This window comes from Camellia sinensis, chromosome 2, assembly GCF_055761805.1.
Source record: "Camellia sinensis isolate YWXY chromosome 2, ASM5576180v1, whole genome shotgun sequence".
Taxonomy (NCBI): Eukaryota; Viridiplantae; Streptophyta; class Magnoliopsida; order Ericales; family Theaceae; genus Camellia; species Camellia sinensis.
The window spans coordinates 83,361,148-83,379,377 of NC_138962.1; the positions used below are offsets into that span (position 1 = coordinate 83,361,148).

Consider the following 18,230-nt stretch of genomic DNA (forward strand, 5'->3'; position numbering starts at 1 on the left):
AGCAATGTAGACAGTTAGTACGTATTGTGTAATGGGCATTTGGTGCATCCGGTTTAGGAGTTTCATGATGACCAACTGTTGTAATTGTTGAATGAGGCAATAAATTGTTATGCTGGTATACATCAGAATTTGGAACTATTCATGACAAAAAACATATGTACAAACTATGAATAACAACTACGGTCAATTCGGGATGGAAACTGGCACAAGGCGTCATAATTAAAATATGAAATGATCTAAGTAATATGATGTGTACCAAAAGAAACATAAATGTAGATGTTTTCAAGCTGTAAATGTATTCCGTCATAAAAACCGAAATAGTCACAATGCCCATATATTTTTTAAATATGAAACGATCTAAGCAATATGATCTGTAGCTAAAAAAAAAAAAGAAATTAATACGACTGTGTTCGATTGCAACGGGGCTGATGTGAACATAAATGGCGTACGAGATAATCCACAAAATAAAAGAGTATGGCACTAAATTGGTTCCATGCAAGTCTTTTTATTATGATTTCCCATACGGCCACACCGTCCATACTATATTTGCTGCACTTCTTCCCCTTTAGACAGTATCCTTTTCTTCTTCGATCTACCATATGGCCGTCGTACGGATGGAGGGAGTATGATATGATTGTCCGGACTGATTTGTGGTTTTTCAACTGTTGGGATTGGGTAGATTACTGACGAGTATGCTAACCGATAATTGGTGACGTGGAAAAATGGATCAACCAGCTCGTTTAAGTCCTTGCCATTATTACGGATGGCGACCATTGCGTGTTCACAAGGGAGGCCATTTATTTGCCATTGGAAACATGAACACATACGCCTTCCAATGTCTACCAACACGGATGGATGCGAGTGGACCTCATACACATCATGGTTTGCCTGGTTGACAGTCCATGATCTCCCTTTCTTATACGCCTTATCCAATTTATATTCCATTTTGGGACAAATTACACTGGACCATGTACTAGACGCCCCCTTGCGGTCCGACATTTGATTCATAATCTGTATCCTGATTGCGTCAACCAACCTGGTGATTGGTAGACGACGAGCTTCCTTTATCCAATTGTTGAATGATTGCGCGGCATTGGAAGACATTTCGCCGTATCGTTTGCCCCTGAATAAGTGTGTGAAGATGTTAGAATTGGAACGTGGTTAGATGCACTGCAATATGATTAAGAAATGAAAGTATTACCTAAAATGTGCATTCGCCCAGTGGCATGGGTCCAAATCCTTAAGAAATTTACCGCAAAATGACGGCCACATTATATAAAGTGTTCTAACTTGTGGTTAAAGTCGGCAACTGTTGGCGCATATGCACATTCTCAGAATTTGGTTACCAGGCCAATACGATACGGATGATTGCCATACTTCATTCTGTCTTTCAAATTCCTTTGTAAATATTGCATACAAAATGCATGGTGTGATATTGGGAAAACAATCGGTATGGAATCCAAAAAGACTGCATGGCGATCTGAAATAAATGTAATGGATTGGCCCCCATAAACTATGTTAGCAAGATTTTGTAAAAACCATTCCCAGTTTGTTGCATTCTCAACGTCAACAATTGCGAATGCCACCGGAAATAAACTTGCAAAAAGAACATTACTACATCGTCAAAGCACTGTGTCCAACCCCTCCATCCAATATCCCGTATGTTTTGACCATATGCAACTCAAACACACACACACACTACACACCTTGTAACAAAAAATAACTAGGATAAAAAAATTGAAAGCATTACAACATGTAATTTAAATGGTGAACTAACTTTACCTTTGTTCTCATCTTTAGCCGTGGCCACAAGAAAATTACCCTTGTATCTCCCTTTCAAGAAAGTACCATCCAAAAATAATAATAAGCGACAATGATTGAACCCATCAATGCAAGCTTGGAATGATACAAACAGCCTATTGAACCGACGTGTGCAATTTTCATCGAACTCAAAATTAACATAACTTCCGAGATTGTATTCCATCACAACGTTACTATACTACCGCAATTGGTCGAATGAGGCGGAATGATCCCCGAATAGTTCCTCCCTAGCCTTCTCAACCCCTAACCAAGCTACCGGTAACTAACTTACAGTCCATAATCTTTTTGAAAATGATATTTGGCATCCGTTGGCCGAGTCAATGACTTGTCACGTACGCGTTCTGCCATGACATCGACAACCAATTCAGAACCCATCCTCGGGTTTTTTGCAGTCCGAACAACAACCCCAAATGTGTGTTCGCTGTTCCATTTCTTCAAATAAAAAAACCCATTAACATTCATCACCCTAGCATGTACAGACCAAGGATATTCCCTTGACTCGTTAAACCTACATACCGCCGTAATTCTTACCGAATCGTTCTTTTGAAACTTAAATTGAAACCCGCATTCAATAGCATACTTGTTGAGAACCTTATGAAATTCACCCGCCCCCGCCTTCGAAACATTGCCCCACATTACTAATGCCCAATGCCCATAATTCAAACAACAACACCTTTTGAGCGTGCGGTCAAAAATTGGGTAACAAGTCTTCATCTTCGTCAACATCATTTGTAAAACCACTTACTCCCCCATAGCTGTGTTCGCCATCTGAACTCTTAGCAACACCGTGACGACGTTTCTCCCCCGATGACTCCCCCCACAACTCCACCACAACATCAACGTGGTCCACCCGGAAAGACCTAGCAAGGCATAACATATTTTGGAAGTCCACCTTGTTTTCCATTTTGAATTTATTATACCCAGTTCTCTTGAAGAACATAGAAATGAAATCTGGAGACAAATCCTCGAACCGATCGCACACGTGATCAGCCAGACGGCTTAACGTGAAGGACGCGTCAAGCATCACGACAACATTATCACCTCCATATGCACACAACAACATCAGTTTGTCCCCCATTGCTGCAATGGAAAAAAACACACTGTTAAATCACGAAGATAAACGACTGTGTCAAATAAAATACGAAACCAACACAACCACATATACAAACGTAGATGAACATGTTACATGCACGCAAAAAATCAAACCCTACGCCCACAGCATCCCACTCTGAAACGACACCCCACAATGCATTCAAATACTCTTTGAAGATCACCGCCACACAATCAACCTCCATACCACGATCACGTAATCAAAGGGATTCACCTACATCCTTTCCAAACACGATACATACAACACAGTGGTACAAAGGTAACAAAATCCACACCCCAAACAATGCACGGGATTTGCTGGTAAACATTACCATACAAATAAGATTAGTCAGAGTATTAAAACAAAAAAAAAAAAAAAGAAAAAGAAAAAAAAAGAGAAGGGATCTCTCAATTCAAAACTCTCCCAAATGGGATTTCCTGATAATTTCCCCATTGATTATAATTTTCATAGTTACTATTATATTTTTGTTCATACAACTCTTCAAGAATTTAATTCTCTCATCATTAAAAAATTGGGAGGCATTGTTTACACCATAAATAATTTTTTTGTCAATTATGACCAAGTTTAAACTTTATATTACTTATTATTATTATTATTATTATGCAAGAAAATCTTGGAGGTTAGGAGATGTTAAGACAAGTGATGAAGATTAAAGGGATGAAAGACACATGACATTGTAAAAAAGAAGATGGAAGATTTAGGAAGTTAAGAGTAGTTATTTAGGTGGTGGTTAGTTTTTGTGTAAATTGCCATTCATGGCTCTATTGTAAAATCACCAACAAATTAATACACGACTTGATATCCATTAGGAGTAGATCTAATCTACATAAGAGTAGTTTATACTTAGATAGGAGTAATTTTAATGTATTTTACTTGTAATTTGATTGTTTATTCAATTATTTTACTTCATCTTCTTGTTTTGCTATTATTTTTACTACAAGAAAGTCCTTGAACTTTCAAGGTATAGAACCTCAACACAATTGCTTGATCATTGTGTTGTTTTGTGAAATTTTGATTAAGCATCTGTCGATATAAGCCGAACAATTGTTTTACTAAGATATGTTATCAGGGACTTCAGATCTATCATTAACTTTCTCAGATTTGTCCCAATCTACTACAATGAACGTAATCGTTGATCACCAGCTCATCTCCAACGTCGATCTTCTTGAATATTGGGGTTGGAAATTTAGATCCGTAATAATCTCACCTTTTAAAGGTTTATTTTTTGATGAATTTGAATATTGAGGCTATGATCTCAGGCATAGATGTTATTTCAGTGTGTTTAGTAGTGAAAATAGTAAAATTTTACTATCTACCAGAATATAATTTTACACTATATGAAAATATAATTTTATTGTTAACGTTATTTGAACATTTTGTATCGCTCAAAATTGCAATTTTTTTTTTTTTATTATTTGAGTTTACTTTTCTTCACGTTTAAATTTTTCTCAGTTTACTTATAAAGTTTATTTTTATTCAAAATTAGACAAAAAAATATCACATTAACAGCCACATTACATGAAATATAATATTATATTTAACTTACACATCTAAGTCAAACTTAAACTCAAATATAATAATATATTTTTATATCCTGTGGTAGCCATCATTGTATTTTTTGTGTAATTTTGGACGGAAGTTAGCTTTAGAAAGAAAAATAAAAAACTTAAAACATAAAGGATCAAAGAGAATATATATATTTCAAGGACCAAAGTAAAAAAATGATAAAATATAAAAGGAACAAAGCGTAATTTACCCTACTTGGATTATGAGTTGAATTACAAACTCTTCCCTAAGATTCTGGATAAATATATGTAAGTCAAAGGTTTTAGTTGTAAATTTTTCATAAGTTAAATTAATGAAACTAATTTTCACTAGATGAAATTATTCATAAAAATATTTGAATTCAACTCAATTCTATTTTCTTAATTACAAAAACTATATCCTATTATTATAATTTTTTTGCTTGATTAACTAAAATATTAGGCAAAAAATACATTATTTTCAATTAAAAAAAAATATTTGATGTTCAGTTTTACACTTAATATCATACTCACCATTCATTTTTTTTTTTTTTTAAATACAAATGTGATTTGATAAAATAATTACCGATATCTGATTAATTTGATTTTTTTAAAATATATTTTACATTGTACCTTAAAAAGTGAATAGTTCAAATCCTCGAAGTAGAACCGAAGTGGACCACATTGGGGCACACAACTGTGACCCAATTCCAAACAATATTTAGTTTCTTTTGCTTCCTATCTCCTTTGTTTTAGCTATTGGTTAGCTTGTTTGCTTATCAGGCATGTTAGTCACACTCGGCCTCTCGAATTGTGAGAGATTTCTTTTATTAGGTGTATTATTTCTTTCAAGCCTACGACTTGATTGTCATTTCTCTAAGACTGTGTTGACAGCATTATTGTAATGTCTCATTTTTTGGAATAAAACTAACTGTTTGCCTTTAAAGAAATAAAAATAATAAAAATAAAAAGCTTCTACATTCATGGATGTGATTGCAACAGAAACTATCAAATTCGTGCCATTGAGATGTTCCAATTTGTGAAATGCAAATTGTTGCCAGTGTGTTGAAGAATGGTTCCTCTGCATATTGTAATTATGATAAGGATCACATCTGATTGATGTAGGTATTTATTTATAATTCATCACTAACAATTATTAAAAAATTTATAAACATATGCTTCTATGAAAATGCAACATCAGAATACAAAAAGAAAGAAAATATTCAAATTGAAACACTATTAGGAATTCCCTTTCCAGTGAGTCCACCTTCACTTGTTGGAAACAACAGAGTATATGGAACCTTAACAGGCCCAACCCTGTTCCTCAAATTCTCATCATTGTTCATTTCAATGATCATTTCTTCAATCTCTCCCAATTTTTTCCCAAATCTTCCAAATGCCTCCAACGGTTCGTCATCGGTTGTCCATTCAGCACTGTCTCTTTGCCCAAGATAAACCTCATCTGATGAATGCCTTGACAAAATCTCAATCAAAGAAACCCCAAGAAGTGTTTGCAATTGGGCTGTGATTGTTTTCAAGAAAGCCTTGTCAGGGCTCGACTCGAGCTCTTTGTACTCAGGAGTACCAGGTTCAGGCATGAACCGACGACTTAGAGTTGGGCGGTTTGGGAGGTACCCTGCATAAGGGTACTGTCCAAAATTGACAGCAGCGTGGAGGGCAGAAGCCACCCAAATAACAATCGTGCATGTGTCAATTAGCTCTCTTCGAGTCTGCATTTTAGGCCACCATGGCTCGTGTTTCTTGTCGCCATGCCCTTCCTCTCTCAATTCCTTCCACCAAGATTGGAGTTCCAAGTCTTCCTTAACCATTTCGTCATTCTTGTAGTAAAAATTACAGTACTCCTGAACCCAAGTTTCGATTGCTGACCAAATTTTAAGTCCATCCACTGCATAAGGGTAGTCTTGAATCAATAATCGGATGCCATGTGGAGCATTGTCGTCCTTCACCGCCACTCCTCTAGATAAGAAAAAAAAAGAAGCAAGTTCATATTGATTTTTTTTGTGTATTCGCTACAAGTTTGTTTTAGTACCAAGTATGTTGAGAACTAAACAGAAAATTTTACTATAGTAAGGAAATAATGTTTTTACCTCTTGATAAGATCGGCAGGAAGTGCTTGCTCGGGAAAAACCCAGTTCTTGTAGACTACAGCCGACATTTCCATGGCATACTTTCCTGGAAAAACTGTTTTCTCAAGAATTCCATCGGCATTAATCAAGATTTGTCTAGCAAAAGCATTTATATTCATTGTATCACGGAAGTGAGGATGCAAAAGCTTGTGTATCGGGTGAAGCACACTCAGCTGTCTATTTGTTGCAATCACAAATGGCTCAATTGCCGCATGAGTATTCAACCTGCCATCCAAATTAGAGGTACTCAATTCAATGATTTGAAGTTAGAGGCCAAATTGTATATGACAGACTATTTCGTGAAGTTTTTGCTTACAACTTATTAGACAACAATAGCTAAAATAAACTTTATAAAAAAAAAAAAAAATTTGATAATCTAGAAATTAGGATAGTGGTGCTTTTGGCTTATGCTTTTTGATTATCAACTTTCAACTTACAAGAAGCTACACAAAATAGGAACATCAACTTATCATAATAAGCTTTTGTTTGGAAAAATTTGTACCAATGGCTGATGAGCTGATGGTAGCCAGAATCATTGACTGCAACATATGCTTTAGCCAATTGCCAAACGGAGCCTTCAACACCGTGTTCAGATGGGGTGTACACTTTGCTTATGGCACCAAATTGATCTCCATTTGGGTGTGGCAAGCTTAATTCGATTGCCAGAGGCTTCAAAGTCCCGTCTTTTTGCAGGAAGAGGACAGTTCTTGTGGCGTAAATCTTTGTGGATGTTGCATTAATCCGCCTTACGTATGGCATTAAAGCATCGTGGTGATCTAATATGAAGAGCCGGTTGTTTTCGATTGCCTATGTATAAATTGCTTGTTAAAATTATTATGGTTACAATACAATGATTAAATTAGTTGTCATTGAGATTGTGTACCATTGGAAATTTATGAATGTTACTTACCTCTTCTATTGTGAACCCATCTAGATTGTTCTTTATGTGATCTTCAGTTATTGAACTGTTTTGATTGCCATAGAGTTTAGGATCTAGAGTGCTTCTTGGAGGGAACTCCTGCAAGTAAAGAAGATTTAGTGAATATTACAATTGAAGGTCAAAAATGTAATTTTCTATTTTCATTTTCCAGAAGAAAGAAAAATAAAAGATGTGTATATGAACTGTTTTCGAAAATTGTTTCCAAGAAAGTTTTTTGAAGCAACCCATTTTTTAAGAAACATTGAAAATTAATTTTCAAAATCATTTTCACAGATAAATGAAAACAATAGAAAATCGATAAGCATTTTACTTGGAGACGACTAATGATGACAGGGTCTACTCCAGCCAACATTTCTCTTGCAAATTCTTCGTCTGTCCGCCATGCAGTCTTGTCCTCTACTCCAACACCAAGAAAATGTTATAGTTAAATGAAAAATTACAAATAAATGATTAAACAAGTTGATAAAATGAATTAGTAGCTAACAACTTTTTAAATTTTTTTAAATGAACAAATAAAATAATAGAGTTACTGCAAGACCATGCCAAAAGAAAAAGAGATTTGGGGTCTGTTGAGATTCAACATGGACTCTAGTTTTTCACATGAATCTACAAGATTCTAGAAATTTGTAGAGAAATTTGAAAGATTCTAGAACATCCTACAAGAATTCAAATCATTGAAGAAGTTTAAAGAAATCTAGACAAATCCAGAAGATTTTGAAAGGTTCTAGAATATTCTATAGAAGTATAAAAAAACTTCACTGTATACTATAATAGTTTAGATAATTTTAGAATATAGTGAGAAGATAAGAGTATCCTATAATATTTTAGAAGCTTAATAATAACCTTTGGATCAAGATGATCGTAGGTGGATGGCAAGTGGAGTCAAAAGTCCTCGTGTGAGTGATTCCAAATGATATGTCCTTCATAATTTCTTTTGTATACTCAAGTGTATCTTTGCACTAAATAAAAATGCACTTGTATGAAAATCGTTATGTTCCAACTCAACAAGTTCCTACTGGGCAACATGAATACTGCGCCTCAAAACGATGCAATTTTGGGCTTTAAGTTTGAGTTGTAAAAAAATTGTTTTTGGTTTTCTTTTTGTGTAACTTAAAACCTCAAATTGCGTCATTTTGAAGTAGAACATCCCTTTTGTTTTCCAAAAAAAAATGTGATCGGGTTTCAGACCATGTAGTACCTTTTATTACTTGTGGCATTGGGAATTTGAGGTATCCCTCGCCATCGGTCCTCACGAGTTCCTTGAGCATTTCCAAGGGAATATTTTCTTTAATCTTGTCAAGTAAAGGCCCCTCAGGTAGCTTGATTCCTCCTTCATAGATTTTGAGTATATCTTGGAAAGAATCAAACTCATTAGGTGTTTTATCACATAAAGCCTCAAGCTCTGGAACAAGGAATTGAACAACGGATTTCAATGCATACGCTAAGAAATCCGACATCTTCAAGTGACCAAACCGTTCATCTCTTGGAACATAAATGTTCAAGCTCATTAGAAGCGCCAACCTACTCTCCGATTCTGGATCTGTCATCAAAATATAAGGAACAAAATTATATTAACATGATTGAAACTTAAATTAGTTTAAAAATCCTAATGACATAGCTAAGTGATTTGAAACAAGTCCTAATGAGTAACCTGTCTTGGTTGGTGGGCGGCCTGTTCTTCCCCTACGGGGATAAGGGTACTCTGTCGATCCACCAAGAATTGGGCGGGCATATTTGGAGCCCTTATCGGGATCTCCCAAGTCATTGTAGTAAGCATAGTCATAAACCCTGTCCCATTCCTCAAGCTTTCCTTTTCCATCTCCTCTCAAGTTCACTAGTTCTTGTTTTCTGTACTCAATGAGCGGTGCCGGAGTTTCACTTAGAAGATACGTCTACAACAAAAAAATCACAATGACTGGTTATTTCAGCATTCAATTTCACAAAAAAAAAAAACAAATTAATTAGTAGAAACTATTATTACTTGATTGCTGAAGAAAACACGATCTGTTTTGTAATTTTTAGCTGGGTAAACCCAAGAGTTGCACACAAAGTGAACGCGACCGTGTCCAGGAACGTGATCAAGTGTGAGAGACTTAAGGTAGAATTCACTATGGTGAAAGTTTCTTATTATGAATGCCCCTGGAACTCCTATCTCCTCGTCCCAATCGAATGTGACATCGTATGCTGAATCGCCTGCGGTTAATGGGGTGATTGTAGTAATCCAGTCTTCCAAATATGCACGCTTTCCAAGTTTCCCTTTCAGCCCTTTCACTGAAAAACACCACATTTAAATTTTGTAGTGTAGTTTAGTAACAAAAAAATATAGATCAATGAGGAAAAAAAATGACAAAAAAAAGTTCAATTAACAAGGATAACGTTAGTCAATCAGGGAATTCACATCACTCAGCAACTACATGATTTAACCATGTGATTGTGATATCTCATCATCCTCAAGCAAGGAACAATATTTATTATTCAAATCTTGTTGGTAAGTTTTAAGTCTAAACTGAAGATAATTAATACATTGGAATATAAATTTGCAAACCTTTGCACTTAAATGTACCTCTGATATCACGGTTAATTAATCAGTGTGTTATGAAAAACGTGTTCTGATATGACTATTAAACAGTGTATTATGAAGACTAGTAGTTTAGACTTTTAGCAATGACTATTGCACTGTTTAACTCGTTGCTTATTTATATGGCGCTGTTTGGGAAGTTTGGTTTTTGGTTTTTTTTTGTTTTTTTTCACTAAAAGACAAATTGGTTACAAAACCAAAAAAAAAAATCCAAACAAAATATCATATCAAATCCCATAATCATTTCACTTTTTATCTTACATATATCACATCCAACCACAAAAAAACCCAACTATCTTTCCAAACACAAAAAAAAAATTCTCCAATAATATCCTACAACTAAAAAAACCTACAAAAAAACTCACTTCCCAAACACCCACATGTATAGTGATTTTCAGATTAAAAATTGGGCAAGTTAAATAATAATAATAACACAAGAATAATTAATAAATAAACAGATGAATGGAAAGAAGCACTCACCAAATTAACCTCTTTAACTTATGTGTTATTTTCAGACTAGGTGAAAGTTCGTTCCTTGTATCTATCATCAACATTTAAGAACTATGGTGTGATTCCAAAAAAACTAAAGTTCATTGACAATGCAGGTAAAGTTCTCATTGCACGCATGGTTGTAGATAAGGGATAGCTGGGGTGTTGTGGCCCTTAGTGGGCTCCATCTTGAACTCAGTTTAGTGTTTTGAATTTTTTTTATTGTAAAATCTTATTTACATAAAAAATAATTAAATATCAATAATTATATGATTCAATTATATCGGTAGTCACATAATTTTTTGTATTTTTTAAAACAAAAATAATTTGATCATATGACTACCAATATACTGTTATGATTAGCAATATCCTATTAACTTGATTTTATACATAAATTATTTTTTTAACAAATCGTACAATATGAATAACTCAAATCATTAAAAGGAGTGTGGGGTGGATGAGACCATGAGGCGTAGCAGCCTAACTCACATCTTTTCTTTTTTCTTTTTAATTTGTTTTATTATGTGTAGCAGGTGAGATGTAAAAGAAAGAAAGATGACCAAATACAGGAATGTTTTGATTAAAATTAGTTCCCTAATTGACAACGGGTTGCATGCTTGCATCAAGAGTGATGTATCTTTTTTGATGAAACATCATGCATGATGTGTAGTTCCATTTAAATTCATAATATATATGGTTTGTTATTATTCAGTAAAGATCAGTTGATATGTGGTTCAAACATTATACATGATATTTTATAAGAACAACTTGTAGTGTTGTATATTAACAGGCTTCCTAAACCACCTCCATGTTAGTCTCTTATAGTATATAGTAAAGAAATTTCACGAAATTTAACAATATATGTTATATAAACAGAAAAATTATAAAATGTTATGGCTGTATAAAAAAATTATACACAATCATATAGTAACATTAAGACTTATTATTTTAAAATAAAATATTCATAAAATAATATTCAACTAATGTATTTCTTAATATATGAGATCCTCTCTGTACCAAGAACGGTATCTGTCCTTCTGTTTAATCACTTAGGTCCATTTGGGATAAAGGTTGGGGTTTAAATAGTTATATAAGACAAAATACATTATTTTTGTCAAATACGACAAAAAATCATATCAAGTTTATAATCATTTCATTTTTTTTCTTCACAAAAGTCAAAAAAATCAAAAAAAACTTATTTCAAACGAGATTTTTTAATCCCAAACTAAAATAACCAAAAATTCAAAAAGTTAAAAAGTAAACTGACATCTCAAACAAAACCTTACAATCATACTATTTAATCATGTGATTGTGTATCGACTATGACGCCATGACTATTCAAACAAGTTGGTTCAAACTCAAGTTCCTTTATAAACAGATTTTATTTTTTATTTTTTAGGAAACATGGACATAGTATCTTATTTTATTTTTGCAAAATTAATTTTAAGGGTCATATTAAAATATTTAGAAATATGAGGATTGATATTTAGAAATATTATAATATTTATAATATGAAATATATGTATATATATATATATATATAATTCATATCAAATCATTGATAATGCAATATAAATATAGTCACTGATTAATTTAAAATAGTTACTTTTAAAAATAAAAATAAATTAGAGTTAGTTTTATTTAATTTTAGTTGTTTATGAATTTATATATATAGCAAATAAAAATATAAAATTTTAATAAAGACTAGTTGATTTTAAATTTTAAGCAATTAACTCTTTTGCTTATATCACCCATAATTTTGAACTAACCATCAAAATCTATAATATTATTATGTAGTCATTTCCAGGTAATTAATAAATAAACAAATGAACCAATTAACCTGTTTAACTTATGTGTTATTGTGAAATTTTTATAATACAATAATGGTTAGGTAAGGTTTTTCTTTTATTTTTTATATTAGTATGAGGTATCATCACTGTATTTGTGGGCCCAGGTCCCGGAATAACCGGTTACGGGCCTGATTTAACCCAACTTATAAGAAAAGACCTATTACCGAGGCACTATAACGGAGCTCAACCACATGTTACAGACGAGCTCACGATTCAAATAGAGTACAGAGCGATATCTTTGCAAAGAACCATTAAAATTACCCAGCATTTCGCTCCCCCCACAATTCGAACCTAAGGCACGCCTATGAAAAGGGATGTCTTCTCCACTAGACCACCACCCCCGGTGGTAATGGTTAGGTAAGGTTAAGAGAGACAAAATTATCACCGTGATTTAAATTATTATTATTGTTTTTCATTGTTTTGTCTTTTCCTCAATATCTCATCATATAACTAGGATATGAAAGCTCCACATTAAATTTCAATATGGTCTCATATTTTAATATTGGGTGATTCTAAAAAAAAAAGTTTAAAAAATTAAAAATGATAGTATTAGTCCCTTCACCCCATTTTAAAATTATAATTTTTCTAGGACAATTTAATTACCAAATTAAATATAATTCTCTTAAATAGTGTGGGATTCACACATTTAACGGAAAAGTTATGTTTAATAATGAAATTCTATCAATTTGACTTGTTCCTATTATTATGTCATATTGTGTTAATGGTAATAGAGAAAAATGACAGTCAATACGCACTCTTATATAGGTAACAGGTGATCTATAAAAGAAATGGAAATTAACAAGTACAATAATGGTTTCTGGGGCCAAATAATAGTTGTGATTAAATAGTTCCATTTTTGACAGGAAGGTTTGGTCATTGACCCATGGTTGAGAGGATCATACAAATATCAGCAATTTTACTTACCCAAAAAAAAATATTTATTTTAAAAAATATTCAAAATTCAAAAACAATATTCAATGTAATTGTGGCCCAACAACCAAAAGTTTAAGCCTAGAAGGTAGATTTCAAATTCAGATACTTATTACTCCAATATTTTTGTAATATTTTTCTCATCTCATTAGATTTTAAAAATCAATTGATTAGATTTTAAAAATCAATTGATACGTATATGGATAAGAATTTAAACTTTGGCTACCAATATATAACTTAATATTGTCTAATATCAATCAATATATGATCGTATCACTAATTTCGATATATTCTCGATTGTTATTTAAAAGGGAAATTACCCTTAGTAAAAAGTTGAAAAAGTTATTACATATAGGTGGAAAAATTTATTATTTTAATTATTAATATTGATAAAATTTATCACTAATTTATAATTATTTTTCAAGTTATATTACTACAACATATAAGAGTTTTAAAGATAAAATGTTTTAGTGTCTAAAAATGAAAATTTTGTTACAAAAAACATTTAAGGATCAATTTTTATCGTCATGAGAATAGTCGCTAAAAAGTCGTCGCGAAAATTCAAAAACAAAGCTTTTAGGGACAAAATTTGAAAATGTCATTAATAAATAGACTTTTAAGGACAAAATAATTTGGTCTCAAAATATTATTTTTTGAGACAAAAAATTTGATCCTAAAAGAATAATAATTCATCACTAATGTCCACTTTTCGTTACAAAAAATATAATTGTGATACTTTTCACAATAAAAATATTTAGCTCCTAAAAAATAATTTTATCCCTAATTTTTAATCTTTAAAACTTTATTTTTATTTTTTTTTATAGTGTATCCGGATATGAAATTCAATCTTATTTAAAACTATGTATCCTACTACTACTAGTTGAGAAGTTCTTACAAACCTACCACTATTCTATTAATAAGGTCTCGTTTGGGAACAGACTTTTTTAGTAATTTTTTAATTTTTTAGCTTAAACGTGATGTAAAAAAAATTAGTATGTTTGAGATGACTTTTTAGCTTTTTACGAAAAAATGTGCAAAAATTAGAAATAAAATGAAATCTTTAACTTTTTGGTATGAGTTGTTGACTTTTTGATTTTTTTAATAATTTTTTGATTTTTTACCTAAAAAAATCGCTTGCCAAACGAGACCTAAATAAATAAACCTGGCACCGACCATGGGATTTGAATCAAAAAGTGCATTTAATAAGATGTTGAGTTTTATGTTGGGTAGGTGGGTTGTGTCTCTAGAAAACCCCCCAACCCAGAAAGATTTGGGTTTGGATGTTTATGCTATTTAAAACTTGTATCATCAGAAACGCTAATGATAAATTTTACGATTGAATCAAATCGATCTTTCAACTAGAATAGTTGATTATATGGAAAATATTTTTATCCCTCCCATTGTTTTTTACTCTAATTTCTTAACATAACCACAAAAATGTGTAAACTTCAATCTCTTCAAAACAAAATTGGAAATGTTTAGAATAAATTTAATTCATATATTTAACATTTGAATAATTTTTTGATATTTTTTCTAAATACAAAATCAAAATAAAACAAGTCTAATTACTTCACAAAATCCAATAAGAGAATCATATGCAACTCTATCACATGGGTTGGGATATGTGATAGAATTGTATATGATGCACAGAATAAGATACAACGCTATCTTTTGATTGTGTGATCGAATTCTGTACACATAAATCAACCGATCAAGATAAGTACTCACTAGTAAGGTCGGCATTAACTGCACTTATGAGTTGCAAAGAGACTTTTTGTCCAAACAACTCATGAACCCGATCAAGAATGGAAGCATTGAAGTCATTGAAATCCAAAACATTCTTCTTCATCAACACAACAGTCCCTTTGATCTTCTTATCATTCCCATCGTTGCCTTTGATCCCCTCCACAACCCTGTGCAACATCTCTATCTCTCTTGTTTTCTCGAGAAAATAAAAAAGAAAATACCAAAAAAAAGTGACAAGCAAAGAATATTTTCGCAAACTTGCAAAACAAAAAGCTATATATTGTTGTTCTTGTTGGTACAAATGAATGAATGAAAAAAAATGAAGAGAATGAGTGGGTATTTATAGACCAAGAGACTTGTCGTCATCTTTGCTAAGACGTACATTCCATACCGTAATATAAAGTTGTTATTTATTTATTTTAATTTTAAGAAAGTTCAACAAAGACTTTGGACAAAGACTCTGGACGAAGACTCTTTCTCTTTGGGTGTGCCCATCTATCAATCACTCTCTTCTTAATGCAAATATGGGCTAAATAATCAAAATATGTCTCTCATATTTTCCAACATAGGTTATACACACATTGTTATTATTATTATTATTATTATTATTATTATTATTATTATTATTATTAATTTTTTTTATAAATAATTTACATATAAGAACTTACAAAATAAACGAATTAAATCATCATAATAAAACTTGTGATACACTCTATGAATTTCATTGAACGTTACATGTCACATTTGTGAACAAAAGATAAGATGACTTTCTTTTAATACTACAACCACCATATTTATAATTTATAATAGATGCAATTATTATCTTTTCAACCATATTAGCTAGCTATAGAGGGAGATTTGATTCAAAGATTACACATTAAAGTAGATAATGATTTAAAAGTAGAGTTTTACTATTGAGGTAATAGAGATTTGAATATTTGAATGGTCAGAAATATTTTTTTTTGAAATATTTTGAAAGTAAAATAAGAATTGCCGTCTAATTTAGTATATTGTGGGCCCATTTTGGGTTCGCTCCGGTATTTTGAACCGTTCAATTTTTAAAGTCTTTAAAACAGATTTATTTATTTATTTATTTTAAATTAGGTTGATTCTATATTGTTTTTTTTTTTTCAACAGCAAAAGAGTTAAATTTTATTATAACAAAAAGGTACAAAAGCTTGGAAAGAATTTGCATCATTGTCCAAGCTAAGCATCCCGACTAAGTTAGCACCCATAACAATACTAATCATGTGCATTCCAAGGCCCCAAAGAGAGTTAGAGAGTTTCCAACTCAAGCCCTGTTATACCTCATGACAATACTGCATTACAACCACCCTCCCAAACAAAATCTAATTTGTAGCAAATTATACATAAAATCAGTGATGGAAAAATGAAAATCCCTCGAGGTGGATTTCAGCCAGATTGCAAGCTTAACAGTGATAGCTTCATGTAACTCCTCCATGTTTGGTTGGATATCTTGAAAGAGGCAGTCTCATTCATGTGCTTTCAAATGGACCAAAGAGCCACAAAAGGAATGGCATGCCAAATTCTATATTGTTAGTCACATGTTTAAATAACAGTTGTCTTAACACTAGTTTTTAAAATTATACATGACGTTTAAAATTTTAAGAATAAATATGATTCAAACAAGTTGTTATCAATCTCTAATTAACCATATATTTTTTGAATGATCTAATCGAGAGCTAGTAAAAATTGAACAGTTTGAAAAATTGAAGTAGACTCAAAATAGGCCCACAATACACAAAACTAGACCCTCTAATTTGAACATAAGGAAAGTCAAACACAGTAAAATAAATGTTATATAGCTTTACTTATATTCACACTACATGAACCAATCACATTATAAAATAGATAAATTATGTTAATCTCTCTTAAAATTTAACAAAAATATTTTTAAAAAAAAATTATAACTTCACTTTTAGTAAAAATAAAACAAGCATTTCAAGTGAAAAGTAAAACAAGCATTTCGAAGGGAATAGTTATAATTTATCTTTACATAATAATAATAATAATAATAATATAATATATAGATATAGATATAGGTACATGTTCTGGTCAATTGGTGTGCTACGATACCGTGTTGTCGTTTGGCCAACTTAGCCCCCACATAGCCAACTTAGCCACCTTATAAAGAATGAACCACGTTTCAGTCATTTCTTTCATAGAAAAAATGTACCATAGTTATCATCATTGTTACGATTCTCTTCTTTTTGTTTATTTGATATATAATACTATATGAGAAATATATTTATTTATTTATATGTATATCTGCAACGTGCCATATTTAAATAATTCCTAGATTTTTTTTCATAAAAAATCATCTGCTAACTCACTGTTATTTTTATATTATTTATTTGTCACGTTCAAAAATTTTTTTATTTTTATTTTGAAATGATTCTTTTTAAGAGTTTGAAACACAGACATTATTGAATTTTTAATCAAAATAAAAATAGCTCTGACCGATGAGTTGTTCGAGTTCAACTTGAAATTTAATTAGCTTTAAAAAAAAAAGTGTGATTTATTTATTTTGAGTTATTTACATTAATTTCTACTCAACTATTAGTAAATATTACTTTACTCCTCAATTTTATGAATTCATACACTTTGACCTCCTCAATTATAAAAATGTGACTTTCACCCATTGCAAATTCCCCCCTAAACTCCTCCAAATGATGTGTATTTGTATGATTTTCATAGTTAAGGGGATGTACATGTTCATAGATGTGGGGAGAAAGAGTAATATTCACTAATAGTAGAGGAGATTAGTGTAACTAACCCCATTCAATCTTATTAAGTTTTTGTTATTGGCAATCTTATTTGACAAAACTTCTTTCAGTTGTAATTTTATTTGCTCTTTTATTACAGTAAAATGTGAGTGTTTATATACAAATCTAACCCGAATTGTGCCTTGTAGAGGAGTATATGACCTTAATTCTTTCATGTTTGACACTTTGATGACTATGTCGGGGATCGAGCAAAAATATAGTCGAAGTTATTTGACTGCTTGAGCGGTCATTTGTGTGCTCGAGCGAAGAAACAGATCATCTAATATTTTTGCAGAGCGCCTGAACTTT

The 18,230-nt window shown here is 31.8% G+C and overlaps 1 protein-coding gene across 1 annotated transcript; it reads right to left on the reverse strand.

Annotated features, from left to right (window-relative positions):
* Positions 1-5,549: 5,549 nt before the first annotated feature.
* Positions 5,550-16,096, reverse strand: LOC114259967 (putative linoleate 9S-lipoxygenase 5). The gene is made up of 9 exons (XM_028200000.2): positions 15,118-16,096; positions 9,524-9,813; positions 9,194-9,434; positions 8,741-9,082; positions 7,853-7,938; positions 7,513-7,620; positions 7,105-7,409; positions 6,564-6,827; positions 5,550-6,432 (listed from the first exon to the last, which is right to left on the reverse strand). The coding sequence occupies exons 1-9, from the start codon at positions 15,311-15,313 to the stop codon at positions 5,679-5,681; spliced, it is 2,586 nt and encodes an 861-aa protein (XP_028055801.2). The 5' UTR covers positions 15,314-16,096; the 3' UTR covers positions 5,550-5,678.
* Positions 16,097-18,230: the final 2,134 nt, after the last annotated feature.

Coding starts and splice junctions, on each gene's coding strand:
- LOC114259967 (XM_028200000.2), bottom strand. CDS start 15,313: ATGTTGCACAGGGTTGTGGAGGGGATCAAAGGCAACGATGGGAATGAT. Junction 9,435..9,523: donor GTGTTTTCTTCAGCAATCAA/GTAATAATAGTT, acceptor TTTTTGTTGTAG/ACGTATCTTCTAAGTGAAAC. Junction 7,621..7,852: donor TCATCATTAGTCGTCTCCAA/GTAAAATGCTTA, acceptor CTTTACTTGCAG/GAGTTCCCTCCAAGAAGCAC.